The sequence below is a fragment of the Lactuca virosa genome, chromosome 8 (genome assembly GCF_052849685.1).
Source record: "Lactuca virosa cultivar CGN04683 chromosome 8, Lactuca_virosa_CGN04683_v6, whole genome shotgun sequence".
NCBI classification, from domain to species: Eukaryota; Viridiplantae; Streptophyta; class Magnoliopsida; order Asterales; family Asteraceae; genus Lactuca; species Lactuca virosa.
Window position 1 is genome coordinate 191084279 of NC_136433.1, and position 17341 is coordinate 191101619.

Consider the following 17341-nt stretch of genomic DNA (forward strand, 5'->3'; position numbering starts at 1 on the left):
TAACCAATTTTTAGAGTTTAAAAAAATTATATTAAAAAAAAAAGACAGAATTAGCCTTGCTATTAGTACGTACACATTATCTGATATATGATCCAAGATTTCATTCTATAGTTCTAGTATGAGACTTAGATGCCACAATTATGACTCGAACATTAATAACAAACCAAAAAAAGTTAATAACAAAATCTTAAAAAGAACATTAATAACAAACCAAAAAAAGAGAACTTATCTTGATAATCAGGAAAGTAGAAACCATCCTACCTAAAGTTATAAACAATACGACTAACTCAACATTACTAGAAAATTAAACCCGATCTGGGTAGCCACTAACCTTCTTGTAAGTATACCACTTGGCAATACCTACATAAGCCAACAAATTCAACAAGCTCAAAACTGCTAACAGCAGAAAGAAATAATCAAGATGCCCTTCATTCAAATTGTCAGCGATCCACCCAGCCTTTCCATTCTTGGTCGTCATCTTCGCCACCACTGTCACAAGCACTGTGCTCAGGTAATTTCCCACCGCAATCGTCGTCAGTGACAATGCAGAACACAAGCTCCTCATTGCATCCGGCGCCTGATCATAAAAGAACTCAATCTGCCCAATGAACGTAAACACCTCAGCGCACCCAATCAAGAAATACTGCGGGGCTTGCCAGAAGATACTCATGGGGATTGTTTCAGCATCGTACAAGTTGTTTTTCCGGACATAGTTCAACCGGAACACCTCCAAGCCAGCAGCGGACATCATGGCAAACAAGGAGATCACAAGACCGATACCCATTCGTTGAAGCTGTGTGAAGCCTCGTTCATGGCGGGTGTACTTTCTGGCAATGGGGATGATGAAACGCTCGTAAACAGGAGCCCAGAAGATGACGCTAAGAGTGTCAAAAAGTGAAAGAGAAGCAGATGGAATCTTGAAGTTGGGACCAATGTGTTGGTCCATGGTGTTTCCTTGCAAGACGAACATGGTGCTCATTTGGCTGTAAACTGCAGCGAATATGATCCCTGATGCCCAAACGGGGAGTATCCTGATGATGGATTTGAGCTCTTCAACTTGAGTCACAGTGCATAGTTTCCAAGGATTGTTCACTTCCTTATTGCGATCTGACTCTGTCTCCACTGCAGCCTTATCCAAAAACCTGCATCATTTTTTTACATTTAACATGTAGAATTATTCATAATGTCATATATATATATATATTGTTATGATTGACATATATACAGTACCTGAATTTATCAGTGTGTTCAAGCTTACGACTTCCTACAATCTGGGATTCTGAATCAGAAGTCTCGTAAAGAAGTGATTTATCATTGGGAACTTTGACATTAAACTTTCTAAGTGACGCTATCATCACTTGACAAAGCCTAACAAAAGGACTTCCTGAAGGCTTTTGAATCCTGTACAAAGGACTCCCTGAGAAGAAAAAGCAAACAGCAATAGCCATGGCGACAGCTGGAACACCAAACCCCCAACCCCACCCTACATTCATCTGTATCCAAACCAAAATGGACGACGCAAAAAGTGCACCTATGTTGATGGAAAGATAAAACCAGTTGAAAAAAGAACTCTTCTTTTTCCTCTCGGATTTGTCAGTTTCATCGAACTGATCAGCCCCAAAAGATGACACACATGGTTTAATGCCACCAGTTCCTAAAGCAATCAAGTAGAGAGCCACAAAGGCGACTGCAGTTTGGGTTGATGTTGGGTGGCATCCGGTGTGATTGCAAGTTGGCTCTAGTCCTTTGACGCATGCAGATAGTGTTAAGAGTGTCATTCCCTACACAAAATCGTGTAAATGTCAGTCACAGCCATGGAGAAGATAGTCTTAAAGATAAGAAACTTAAACTGACTTACAAAGAAGTAGATAATGGAGAAAACAGCAATTGTCCAGTATCTTCCTAAGTATGCATCAGCTAAGAAAGCTCCAAGCAATGGTGTTGCATAACATGTTCCAGACCAATTTGTAACATTGATGGATGCACGGACGTTTCCTTGGTTAAGACGATCAGCCAGATAGTTCACCAAATTGGTACTCATTCCATAGTAAGCCAACCTTTCGCAACATTCATTACCTATACAACGAATAATTAAGTGTATCTAGAAAAACTTAAATATATATATATATATATATATATATATATATATATATATATATATATATATATATATATATATATATATGATCAAGTAGTGGTAGGAACCGAGGATAATTTTTGGCCGTAGATTGAAAAAATAAATGGTCAGGATTTGATTTATTTATCGTCAAAATCTCGCAAGATTATATGACATTTTCGTAATTAACTGGGAGATTTTGATAATTTCCGGGGAAGACTAATTGTTTGGAGGATATAAGTGACAAAAGCATTTAGACTTTTCTTTAAAAAAAAAAGGAAAATTTGCCCATGTAGTCTCTTCAGGCGCTGACACATGCCCCCACCCAGCATGATAAGTGTCCAACTCTTATTGCCTGGTGAGTTTTTTATTCCACCCGCTTAGTTTTTCGGCAATAATTTTTTTTTTCTTTGAAAAAAAATTCTGAAAAAATCAAAGTTCTTAAAATTTAAGTCTCTACAAAATGAACACAATCATGAAAATTTGAAAAAAAAAACATTATTATTTTATTTTTTACATTATAAAAAAACCTAGAAAAATATTCTCCAAAAATTATAAAAATTTAAGGTATACTTCTACTCGCTATTTTACTGGCTTTGTAAAAAGAATTTTTGAAAAATAAGGTGTCTTAGATATAAAACTTGATTTTAAAAGATTAAAAGTTTTTTAAAAAAATGTTGAACATAATATGATCAAAATAGAGATGATACAAATTATTTATGATTCAATGTGTTTATGATCCTTAAATTATTATGATCTAAAAATATTTTGATTCAAATATTTACTTATCCTTAATTATTATATATTTTATGATTCAAAATTAAATAATTTAAAAAAATATAATGATTCAAATGCTAAATTGAACAAAAACTTTATTTAATTCAATAGATTATGATCAGAATTAATATTATAAAAAAATGTATGATGCATAATATCGTTATGATTCAAAATATTATGATTCAAAATTTTATGATCCAAAAATAATATGATTAAAAAAAATATGAACGAAAATATTATGATATTTAATATTCTTTTTATATAAAATTTTATAATGTTAAACATTAAAACTCAAACCGATATTTAGTTTAAAAAATCAAAAAAAGCAAAAATAAAAAAAAGCAAAAAAAAAAAAAAATCGAAAAATGAAAACAAAAATAAAGAAAAAACTCTACTATCTTAAAGTATGTAATAAAGATATTAAAAAAACGAAAAAAAAACGAAAAAAATAAAAACAAAATAACTTTTTAAAAAAAACGAAAAAAAAAAGTTTAAAACGGTAAAACCAAGCATATATCTATTAACAGAAAAAAATTGAATTTTTTTTAACAAATAATAATAAAAAAAAAACGAGAAAAAAACAAAATAAATCAAAAGGAAGAGAAAACCCCATCTAAATGACGTTCCATGGACGTTCGTCGAACATGATTATTACCTCGAGTCCGTATTACGTTTAATGCATGTGCAAACACGTCACGACCAAGTAAATGAGTTTGACATTTGTACCCTTGACAAAATGATTGGTGGAGAATAAATTTCGCGGTTCCTACTAATTTTGGATTCCTACCGAATTTGGACTATATATATATATATATATATATATATATATATATATATATATATATATATATATATATATTACCAAGAACAAATGGGTAAGCTCTCCTGCTTTCATTCTTAATATTTTTGATTCTTATTTGAACAGCTCCCTATATATATATATATATATATATATATATATATATATATATATATATATATATATATATATATATATATATATATATATATATATATATATATATATATATATATATATATAGGTTTAGGTTCTATGGAAAACAAAAAACCCTAAAAATCATTAAAATGCATAAAAAAAATACTTAGAGATCACAAAACTTTTTTTTGATTTTTTTTATCAAAAAATCGCAACTTTTAGGTCAAAATCGCTGAAAAAACTTTTTGAAAATTTTTTTTTAGAAAAAAAAAATTGATTTTTTATTTTTGTTTCAGCGAAATTGTAAAAAATGCTGCGATTTTTTTGATAAAAAAAATTCAAAAAAAAAGCTTTGTGATGTCTTGGTATTTTTTTATGCATTTTTATGATTTTTAGGGTTTTTTTGTTTTCCAAATAACCCTTCCCTATATATATATATATATATATATATATATATATATATATATATATATATATATATATATATATATATATATATATTTGGATTCTCATACCAAGAATGAATGGGCAAGCTCTCCAGTTTCCAGTCTTTTTCTTGATAGCACGTTCGTTCTTAAGGGTAACGGTTCCATCATTTGTATAGATATCATCGTCTGTCATTGAATCTTCTTCGAGCAATCACAAGATTGAGTATTTTTCTGGTTGTTTGAGTTGGAGAACAAGGCACTACATCAACACTGCAAAAAAAAATATTGTTCTTAGAGTTGTCAAACGACAATATTGGATTTAGAGAAATCAAATATCCTCCTACTTTTTTTCTTCTACCATCTTCTTATACATTAAGATTGTGACACTTATCATAGTTAATAAAGTTAATAAATTTTTATTACACTTTATCATCATCTAAAATTAGTAGAAGAACGGATATAAAGAATAAGTAGGAGGATATTTAATTTATCTTTTAATTATCTTTCTTTTCGGTGTACGTTTCTGTTTTTATTTAGTAGAACTTTTTCCCTTAAAATTTCCTACAAGCCCAAACACTTAGTTTTACTTACAAACAACATATACTTGGATCATATTTTAATCCGACATGAAAATTCCAAGTATAAGCAACTCACAGGCAAAACATAATGAAACTACAAAACAACAAAAAGGAACAATGGCCTATGGCCACATTTTTTGGAAATAGGGTTGTCACAGTTTTGGTTAATTGCATCACTAAAAGTCATTAATCAAATTCCCGTAACGTTTTATTCACATATTAGCTAAAAGGCGTCTCCATTGCAAAGTATTTTCACACATTTTGTCATTGTTTTATATAACAAAATGTGACAAATACTAGCCAATAGTCATGGTAGATCATTATGATTGTAAGTATTTTATGATGACATTTAACAAAAACATATGACTATAAGTATTTTATGATAATAGTTTAATTCTATATGTATGTCTAAAATTAATGATTTTGAATATAAAAGAATAACGTGTGACTGTAAATATTTTATTATGACATTTAAAAAGAACATGTAACTAAAAGTATTTTATAGACACGTTTTAATTTCTATGCGTATCTAAAAGTAAAAAATAGTGACAATAAAGTATAAATAAAACAAGTCACTATAAGTGTTTTGTGGTGACATTCGAATGTTGGAAAATAACAATAAAATTTGGAGGGACTCAATTTTTCGATTTTCTAAAGTGTTTCAAACTTCCCTCTTTAATTACTATATAAAAATTGATAAGATTACACAGATTGCTAACATGTAGACTTCAATTCATTAGGATTGTCATTATTCTACCTGATCCAATGGATACAAACGATCCTTATTCACTTATACCTTTCCAAAACTCTCATTTCCTAAACCCTAAAACTATATCTTTCTCCCAAATCGTCATCGCGAACCACTTCCCCACAACCACAGCGACTACATCCATCTAAACACCATCGCATAACCAGAGCACCTTCAAGCCATCGCCACCATCGCAACTCCAAAATCCCTAACTGCTAACCACCAAACGTACCCGTTGATCGTCACGTTGTTACCATCTACACTACCCTTCACGATTTTCCTCCTCCCATGTTGCTCTGATTTCTAAACAACCACTTGTTGGTTCAAATTTCTTCTTCAATTCATTGAGAAAACCTAAAAGATTCAGCCGAAACCATTCCCCTTCAACCACATCCAACTGGTGGAGACTTTACAAGAGAACTAAGAACGAAATGTTGTGGGCTCATACATAGTAACGTGCACCGATGGTAGTCACCAACAACACAACAACATCTTCACACCTTCCCATATATGTAACGATTTGAAATATATGCCTATACCAATTATGTGCTTTTGTTATAACTTGTTGATAACACAATCATGCGGGTCGATCCTCTCTTGTTAAAGAAGAATATGGACATGAAGAGCCACATGATGGTAACTCTCTCGACGATTTCAGAAAATTAACTCATAGATTTTCTTGCCTCTTTAACAGACCACACCCTAACTGTAAGATTTAATTCTAGTTTCTCTTTTACACGTATTACAACCCAACCTTTTATCAAGATAGTTTTGTCTTCTTTTTTAAAAGATTCCCGATGAACTGGTGGAACATTACTTAACCAAAAATAGGTTTCAATGCCCAAATGTTCGATTGTAGGTATCTGGACCATAGTCACAGGATTCGCCAAAGTAGTCACGATCTACGTTCTAATCGGCCCGATCCCAAACGCGGTACCATTGCGTACCGATCGCCGACAGAAACGCCATGTGGTACGTTTTGATAGCGATCCCACCATTTCTCTAAATCGATACCTGAAACGTGAAATTGGCGAACCGGATTGCACAGAAACACGATTGGGATCGGCAATTTTGGTTCTGGAACGCCGATTTGAGAAATTAGTGGGAAATTGATTTCATCCGGGGAAAAGTCGCCGACGCATGATTTCTTCATTCAATTCCTCGATTCCATGTTAGATATTTACACTTTCACATCGATTATTCTAATCAATTTTAACAATTATATAACAGCTACACCTCTTATCCAATATCATCAATTCACTATGACTCCACTTCGGTTCTACATTCTTATTGCTTTTCAATTCACCATAAATTGCCTCTCATATATTTTGTTTCTTTATTGCTTTTCATCTTTGAAAATGGTTTTTAGAAAGTTTTTAAGTGTTAACTTAGATGTTCTGTTTTTAAGTATAAAATTGATTATAAGTAAACTTGCATTCTTGTTTTTAAGTTAAGAATTGCTGGAATTATGTTTTGAACATGTGTACACCGTATCGGAATCCATGGTACACTGTACCGGGCTGTACCGAAATGAACCTACCCCCACCGTATCCGATACGTCCTAATTGGCGAATCGCGTTCCCGTACCGAAGCGTACGGCGAACTATGTGACTATGATCTGGACTGTTATCATCTCTCATTCAATCGCTCAAATACTCATGTTGTGAACCCCGATTCTTTATTCATATTGGGATAATAGTTTTGTTAGTTTTTTTTGTAGGATTGATGTTCGGGCTTACTTTAGGGCTCATGTCATTAAGTCTTGTTGATTTGGAAGTTCTTTCTAAATCTAGCACTCCTAAAGACCGTATATACATAGGTATTTGGTCCGATTCTTGCCTTTTTTGTTTTACCTGTGTATTAACTGCTTGTGATAGTTCGTTTTTTTTTGTTTTTTTCTTGTAAGTGGTAAACATGTATGCGTTTTAATGTGTTTTTTTTCTGGATTTTTGTTTTTGTGCTCTTCTTATTACCATATAGCCTTCTAATTTGAGGAACTCCTGTTAGAAATAGGTCTGAATCGATTCATGTCAAATTATGAGCAATGCTTATAGATGTGAAAAAATACCATCATTGACCTTATTGGAGCTAAAAGAGAAAAAATGACTGAAATCGTGTGAGGTATTCTAGACCTGATGGTTTATTGGTCATTATAGTATCCTACTTTTAAGTTTTTCCTATTTCAACGTTGTACTTTAAGAAATCTTACCAATTTATAGCTTATTATTACATTTTGTGATGAATAATTATGTTGTGTTGAAATAAGAATCAATCTTGCATTTGTTGATGATTTACACATGTGGTGGATGTTGTTGATTACTGTATGCTAGAAATTTTTACCCCTATGGGTGAAAGTAAGTATACCTCATGTATTGGATCTAAAATATGTAATAGCAATGCACTTTCGTTACATGGTTAAAGTTGTTAAAAATATATAGTTTCTGATTCCTCTTTCTCCTTCTCATAGGCCACTGACGTACAACGAAGAAGAACACAACTTTAATAACAATTGGCTGGTTTTATAAGATAATTTTACAATTGGTAATCCAACAAATGGTTTTTACTTTTTTTTAAACTAAGTTGTTAAACATTTATCATTTTTATATGCAATTGTATTAGACATTTTTAATGTATTAGACAATTTGTATAGTATGTCTATTAATTTTGGTTGTTTGTCAGAATAACATACATGATGTTAAATAAACAATGTTTGGCATATAAATGATTTTAAGTTGTTCAAGAATAGTCATGGCAAACAAAAAAGTGTGACTGAATGTCAATAATAGTCACCGTTTAATCTATTATGTGTCATTAAAAGTCAATAATAGCTATGACAAATGAAAAAACATGTGACTAAAAGTAGTTTATGGTCACGAGTTAACATATTACGTGTCACTAAAAGTCAATAGTAGTCATGACAAAAGAAAAAACAGGTAACTAATAGTAGTTTATGGTCACAGATTAATAATAGATGTATCACTCAAAGTCAATAATAGTCATGACAAACGAGCAAAACACGTGACTAAAAGTATTTTATGGTCATGATTTAATATATTGTGTGTTACTAAAAGTCAACAATAGTTATGGGAAATGAAAAAACATGTGACTAATACTAGTTTATGGTCATGTTTTAATATATTACATGTCACTAAAAGTCAGCAATAGTCATGAAAACAAAAAAACTTGTGAGGGAAAATAGTTTATGATAATGGTTATCAAAAAATGATTGAAAAACCTACAAAAATTGGTAACCTGTGGTGACAATTTTTACCTATAGTAACGGTTTTTATGGGTTATAGTCACCACAATTAAACGTCACCATTACCTTTAATGATGCAACATTTCCTTACACATTGAATGAAAAAAAAAATCATAAAATGCCCTATAATGATAAGGTTTTTGCGTGGTCAAATGCTAGTTTTGTACTAAGGTATCTTTTGAGGGAGGATTGTGGTCATTTTGGTTTTAATTGGACTTGCAGTCACCTCCACGTCCACATCGCGACATCGAACCCGTCCGGACCTCGACCTTCGTGTCCTTTTTATGATGTGGAACACATATAGATCTGGCAGAAGCCTTTATGGAGAAATGAAAGAAGGACAAACTAGACCAAAGAGGTCCAACTTAAAACACGTGACATGGGGTAAACCGGCAAATTGCTATGGATGAGAGGTAGAGGTGATGAGATGGTTTCATCAATAAAAGGATATTAGACCTTTAAGATGAGAAAAGGGATAACTTGTTTCCGCTGGAAAAGATCAATAGAAGAATAGAATAGAGGAGGAAAGAGACCGAAAATTCTTGGGTTGGGGGTATGAATTTGTCTCGGTGGAATAAAGGATGATGACAATTATGCCTTTAGCAACACAAGTTAACAAAGTCTTATACCAAGTCATTAGTGACGGATGATGATTACCAATAACGGGTAATTGACAGCAGAAGTGACCGTTGCAAAACTTCACTATCAATAGCAACAAACACCTACAAACGGCTTTGTGACGGATTACACCCATAGCAAAAGAAATCCTTCGTTATATTGTTATTGTAAAAAAAATATTTTTACTAAATTTTTATGTAATAGTAGTGAAAAATCCATTGCTAAAGGAGTCATGAAACTCTATCGTCTCTAAAGCCATCAATATTAAGGCTTACTTTTTCGACAGACTAAACTTGTTTTTAATGAATTCAGCAACGGAACCGCGACGACTTTTCCTTTATTTGCAGCTCAAAATCAGTTTTGTTAACAAGTAAAGATATGCAAATATGAAAATTGGGTAAGAAAAAAGTAAAAATAAAAAATAAAAAAAATTACATTTTTGCATTATGATATGGAACACTTAGGGTATGTTCGGCAAAAGTAGCCGGTAACGGATAGCGGGTAGCTGGTAATGAGAAGCGGGTAGCCTTTAATTTTGGAGCGTTTTGTTGAAAGCTACTCCATGTAGTTTTTGATTTTGGAACCTTTTGTTTAGGCTAAAAGCTAAATGCTCCTATCGTCGAACAAAGTTTTTTCTTTTTTACTAGCGTTTTCTTCAAAGGTATAAGCTAGAGGCTCCCAAACGCTGCGTGTCGAACACACCCTACAGTGGCGGAACCAAGGTCCATTATACACGATACCTTGATTTGGTCATGATTATGGTTAGTTTAAAGAAAGTGTATTGATTTTCAAGGGAAGAACTTTCTTAGTTGTGAGTAAAATGTATCAAGAACGATACAAAGGAGACTTTTTAAATTAACATTTTGTCTAACCAATACACAAAGTTTTTTGGAGGAAAAAGTGAATTGAAATTAACTCATCAACTTAAAGATATTAGACATGCATGTTCTAAGCAAATGTATTCAACAAAATCAACCTTGGGATGTTGACAAGAGAGCCATATCATAAACTCTTTCGATAGATATAACATATTGTTTCAGTTTATAAACATTGCCAGGTATAAACTATCATAAAAAATATATATATTATAAAATCAGTTGCCCTGGATACGAAAAATTCAGTATTTTGTCGATAGATCAGCAGACTGATTAGAACTATAGTTTTAGGGTTATTTTTTTAGTCGTTTAATAAATCCAAGAGAAAAAAAAATCAGTCTTTTTCAAGGACATGTATTGATATGTAGATCCATTTATATTGATCGCATAACAAGAGTATGAATTAAGAGTCATCATATATACTAAAAATTAACCCCACTCAGTGAATCGTATGTGTGTGTCTACACGCACATGCATGCTGACACACAATTAAGAAAACAAGAAGATTAACCGAAATAAAACCATAATTCTTGGAAGGCCACTGAAAAGAGGGAGGAGGATCGATTAGAAACTGACCTTTAGTGAGATCGCAAAGCGTATGGCAGCGGATTGACGGCGGTGAGCGGCGGAAAACGTCGGGGAATGTGAGAGAGAAAGAGAGACCCAAGTAGTTGAGATGAATATATATAGATGTGTGTAATACTATAATCCTTTGATGGATTCTTCTGCTTTAATGCTTATCAAGTTTAACGAAATATATAATATTATCAAAACTAAATTCTACGAAATGTATAATATAATAATTATCAAAATTAAATTCTACGTGCATTAACTGCAAATTTGAAATTAAGTTTCCATTAAAGCTGTACTTCTAAATATTAAAAAAAAAAAAAAGATATAAAGGGTTTAATTAGCGAAACGACAAATATATATCATTAATACAAATTAAATATTTACTTGTTTTATATTTTTTTTTTATAAATTTCTGTTAAAAATAGTTTTTTCAGACGAATTATATAAACATATTTCAGTTTATTACCTAAATAAAACAATATCTCACGGGTGATAAGCGTGTCATGTTCGGGTTGTCGGTGTTGGAAAATTGCTTTTACTATATTTTTTGTTTCATTTTAAAGCATGAATTTCGAACTCTAGATGTAATCAAAATGGAAAAATGATATATGTTCGTGTTCTCCTCCGAAACATCATCGTTTTAATATATCATATGTCCAAAACAGATTAAATATAAATAAGAAATTGCATGTCAAAATAAGGTAGTTGAAAGAGAATAATAAATGTGTCAAGTGGCTTTTAACTCATCCCACATTGGTGGGAGTATGATTTTTTTTTTGTAGTAGTATGAAAAGAAAATAGGTTTATAACTACAAAGACTTCTTGGCTTGGTAAGTCTTGTAGCACCAAGGCTCTCTCTTGTGCACATGGGTGTAAATGCGAACCCATGTAGCTTGGGTTTATTGAACTTGTGTATGAGCACACGTCCTGCGAGTACGAATGCACCATCGGTCAACCAAAAAAATTCAAGTACCTTTTTGCAATTATTTTATCTTTTCGTAACTGAAAGAGAGCCATTCATTACCAAATTATTAGTTACATCTTTGGACCTTTATTATTTCGTGTATAAATAGAGGCCTTTGGTTACTGATTTAGGTACACCGAATGAAACGAAAATGTCTTCCTTTCTTATGCTTCTATTTCTTCTTCCATCCCTTGCTGCAACCAAGGTATTTCCCGGCCTACTGAGTGTTCAGCCAATCTTGAAGAATTGTTTAATGATGTTGTATCCTATGAGACAAACACACATATAGGGCGAATTTGTTTTAAGGATATTATGTTAAACACATGTCTCAGCAAACATTTTTTTTTTTCTATTTTGTTCTTTCGGGTAGTTTTTAGGTTATATTTTCCTAACAATATTAAAACAAATCGTTTGTACGAAAATCAAAAATTGGAAAAAAAAACAGCCAAAGAACTATGGGACTCATTGGACAAAAAGTACAAAACTGAAGATGTCGGTGTCACACCCCGCTAAAGCGGAAACACGAGGCGTGGCAGTATAAAGGGTTTCATAGCAAAAGTTAAAAGACAACACCAACCATAGTATTAAAAATCATTACAAATTTACAATGGGTTTGAACAACTTTTAAAAGAAATTAGAATGTAAATTGAAATGCAACACATGCGAATGCTCCTAAAAGTGAAGTGTCCCTAAGTGCCACTTACTCGATGATTCCTGAAAAAACATGTAAAACGAGCGTCAACTATAAAAATAGTTGGTGAGTACTCACAGATTAAAAATAATATAAGTTTCATGAATCGAAATCAAAGTTTTGATAAAGTTTTCCATAAAAATATATTGCAAAAATGAGTAAATAAGTTTTCATAAACAAAGTTTGTTGCCATCTTGAGAAATAAAGTTACGTTGCCCAAATGAGATGCAACGTTCATATCCTCATGTAAATAAAGTTCGTTGCTAAAACGAGTAAACAATTTTCATTGCTATAATGAGCAATCAAGTTTGTTGCTACAAGGAGCAAACAAATTCATTGTTAAGACAAGTAAATAAGTTTCCAGTAATAACATTCCATTGCTATAATGAGAAACAAAGTTCATTGCTATAATGAGAAACAAAGTTCATTGCTATAATTAATAAACAAGTTTATTGCTATAATAAGTAACGAGTTTGTATGTGTATGAGCAAACAATGAGTTCTCAACCAAACCTATGACTGAAGCCCTATCAAGATCTATGCTTATCGTTCCATAGATTAATATGGTATCATGCACTCCAACAATCGGGCGAGTGAGGAGTTGTCAATTCCTAATAGCGCTATCCACAATGACCATTGGCTCAAAGAGTTAATGGTTAGAGATAAGGGAAGAGCCTTAATACGATAAGTTCTCATGTTCCGTGTTGCATAGACATACATAGAGAGATATAGCAATAAAATAGCAATCATGTTTGATACAAATCAATTTAAATACAACATTCAAATAATAGTTTTTCGGGACATGCTTTTCCACCCCAAAACATAAAAACTGAAAATAGGGGAGTGCGTGAATACTCACAATATGCATTGAGATGATGCAAATGGTGCCTTGACTACGCTCCACTCGTACCACTATCGATTCCTACAATAATGGTATTCGCTAGTGAGTCTCTAATCGAAATCTAACACTAGTATACTTACTACTACAATAGAATTATGCCAATAGTGTGTCAAAATTTAATATTGATAAGTTACAAACATTTTTCTGTGAAAATTTAATTTCAATGAATCAATTGTTATATAACAATTTAAGTGGAAATTTCCCATCATTGAAATGCTAATATTTAACATTTTAAGAGGTGTTCCAATGATTAAATATTCAAAAACTAAATTAATTTAGTTCTAAAATTTCTCAAAGTTTGCATTTCAGTTTTAATTGAAGTCAAAGACCTCAAGATAGATTTTCTTGAATTTTTGATTTGTCTGACTATTTTTCACGATTTTAGTTTCTTGAATAACCATAAAATCATGAAAAATACTAAACAGTTAATAAAAATGACCAAACTTCAGATTTTGGTTCTAAATGTACTAAAAGACTTCTAGATAAATTTTCATGGATTATGAATATGTATAACCATTTTTCATATATTTAATTATCTAAATAGATACAAATTCATGAAAAATAAAAATCAGTTTCCAAAATTACCCAAACTTTTTGTATTACTGTTATTAAACATTATTAAGCTGGGAAAAATATAAAAATTGATTTCTAAACTGTTTAATCAAATTTTATGATTTTTGAGCATTTATTCTAATAAAAATTGAAATAAATAGGAAACAGTATCCAAAATTGCCCAAAATTTTTGTAACACTTTTATTATATATGTAGAAACTGTGAAAAATATAAAAGATATTTTTCAGTTAGTGTTGCTATTTTTCCTTGTTTAATCCTCTTAAATAATCATTAATTGAATAATAATTATTAAACAGTTAAATTAAATTACCAAAAATTTTGTACACTTCATTTACAGAGTAAATAATCTGGGAAAAATACCAAATGTGATTTTTATATACTGAAATCCGATTTTGTGTATTTAAGTGTATTTAATCTTAGAAAATAGGAGAAAAATAGTATACAAAAGAGAAAAATCATAAAAAAGTTTATGTAGCATCCTAATGTAATACAATGTGTTCTGGTAAATTTTTATGAATTTTGGATAAGGAGAACTATTTTTCCTGTTTTTAGTCCATAATATACACAAAAATCGGGGAAAAATAGGAATACATTATGAAAAATTCTGAAAATATTTTTCTAAGTCTTCCACAGTGAGTATAAGCTACGAAAATTATTATATACCCTTTTCAATATATATAAAGTGGTTTTATTATTTATTGGGTCTAAACAAAAAGAAAATTCAAAACCATATTAAACAGTAACAAAAACCGATGAAATTTAATGTGGGGTCATTATTTAGCATAGGGGTCATCCACTAGTTTACCTAGGATTTATAGACCTCAGAAAGTTTTTTATATGATTTATTGCCCTATTTTATTTCAATAATTATAACAATTCGAGAAAAATGAATTATTTTCTGAAAATTTGTTGAACATCTCATTTTGTTGATGGGAATCTGGGAAAAATCGGATTTGGTCAGAAAAGGAGTTTTAGATATTTATTTGGAAATAAATCCTTCATGAACATATTTGAAAGCTTTTAACAACATACTTTGATGGTCTAGCATCTAAGCTTGAAGATCATCACATGCATGTTTTTTTGAAGACCATTCATGAGTTTGAAATGTTCAAAAATCGTTTTTGAAAGATAACTTAGAGTGCATGTGGTGATTTTCCACCAAAACTTGTAGAAAAGTGCATCTTCATGATCTTGACTTAGGTTTAGGTCCTTGGATTTCACCATTTACAACATGCATGTTGTTTTTGGGTGAAATCCTACCACCATCATCATTAAAACTGAAGTGAATGAACATGCACACATATTTTCTAAGAGAAATGTGTAGAAGAAGAAGGAAATGCAAGAAAAACCTTGAAAACATGGAGGAAAATGAAAGGAAATCGTGTTCTACCTTAATGAACACCACTAGATGATGAAGATTTTGAGTTTGAGGTGTGTTCTTGGACTTATTCTCTGGAAAATTTCGTGGGTATAGAGAAATGAAGAGAGAAATGGAGTGGTGGTGATGAAGAGTGTGAGAGAGAATGAGGGTAGAGTGAGAGAGAAGATGGAGTGGTAGAGTGAATAAGTGAGTGAATTGATTGAGTTTTGGGGAAGAGTGGTCTTGGGAGGGATGAGGCCGACCTTTGAGTGGAGAGATGAGATTTTATCTTGTTTTGCTTATTTATTTTATATTAATTCCTAAATTTTTATAAATTTTCTTTCAATTTATATAAAATATGCATTTTATATAAAATTTGTTCATAACTCTTGGATGTTTAACTTATAAATGTAATGTCAATATTAATGAATTAAATTAATTTCCTTGATTATATTTCAACATTTTAAATATATTAATTTGATATTATAGTGTTTATAAAAAAATTTTATAAGATTTTAATATAAAACTTCATAAATTTGAGTTTTTATGACTTTTAGGGTTTTGGAGTTTAATAAACTTTGAATATAAAAATAAATTGAATCTTTGAGATTTCAAATTGTCTTATGGTATTATAACTCTTTTATAGTTATAAATAATGTTTGTAATTTATTTTTATCGGTTTATTGGCATTCTATGTAGTGATTCCGAGATTCAAGCGAAATTGAGGAATCAAGTATACTAGTCCTACTCTTCAACTTTGACTTAAGTTTCTATGAGACTTTGAACTAACTTCTACTTCTAGGTCAAGTGCATGATGTGTGTATATGATTCATGAAATGTTGTTCGAGTCAAAGAGTGACCCAAATATGGATAGTCACTACAGCTCAGTAGATGTAGAATTCACATATCAATGTGAAATCTAAGTACACTATCCATTGATTCTAATTGTTTCCAAGTTTCTAGTAGGTTATAACTTAGCTTCTAATTACTAAGTCTAATATGTGTTGTGCCTATATGTGCAACTAAGTCTAGTCAAATCTAGAACCGACTCGAATTTTGACGGTTGTCACAGTCTCCCCCGGTTGAAAGAATTCCGTCCCGAAATTCAATTCGTGACGAATTCTATTAGAACTCAACCGGATGCAATTGTATCGTTCGGGAGGTGGTGACTTGAAGTGTTCTTTGATTATTTTGGGTTTATTTCCTCAAAGGAAGAGCCCAATTCTTTAGCTATAGTCAAGTTAGTGTTTCCTTAATTCGAGTTCTTTCGTCTAGATTATGGAAAATTTGGGTCATGGAATCATGATCCAACCATAGCGACCTATTCCAAAAAGATCATCTAGTTAGATATTATCTGAATTAAGAGAGCGGTAGAAGTTTTGATGAAGCACCCACTACACTGAGCGTTAAATCCGCATTGATGCTTAAGTCGCATTCTAAATTAGCACTAAGTGTAAATTCGCCGCTTAAAAAAAGAAGAGATTAGGAACAATTTGTTCACTTCCGGGTTGGCTACTACATCTGAAAAAGATATATTTTGAAATAAGAAGGGGTAGCACGAATGAAAATAAATGATCAAGGGTAAGTTCCTAAAGATACGTACTAAGGGTGGGCAACGAAGTTTTGGTACCTCTCGAATGTAAAGGCTTTTTAAGTGTCGTCTACAAAATAAGTTACGAAATGATTGAGGATCTCCGAGGCTATAATTACTACTACGGTTACTCTTACAATAATAGAACTATATTTGAAGAATATATATAATTAGAGAGTCATTGTTTCTAATGAAGGCGGTGAAAGTTTATCATATTTTAAATCACATTGTGTAGATAGCATTTTAAGTGTTTAGAAGTGATAGAAATATCACTGTTATCAAAATGTGTGTTTAGAAATGATAACTAATCTCATTATTATCAAAATGTGTAATAATTCCAAGATAATGAAGAT

At 31.4% G+C, this 17341-nt stretch overlaps 1 protein-coding gene across 1 annotated transcript; it reads right to left on the minus strand.

Moving 5' to 3' along the window:
* Nucleotides 1–203: 203 nt before the first annotated feature.
* Nucleotides 204–11023, minus strand: LOC145133012 (protein NRT1/ PTR FAMILY 8.1-like). Its single transcript, XM_079067959.1, has 5 exons — nt 10913–11023; nt 4346–4528; nt 1859–2076; nt 1231–1781; nt 204–1142 (listed from the first exon to the last, which is right to left on the minus strand). Exons 2-5 carry the CDS (start codon nt 4449–4451, stop codon nt 305–307), a joined length of 1713 nt encoding a protein of 570 aa, XP_078924085.1. The 5' UTR covers nt 4452–4528; nt 10913–11023; the 3' UTR covers nt 204–304.
* Nucleotides 11024–17341: the final 6318 nt, after the last annotated feature.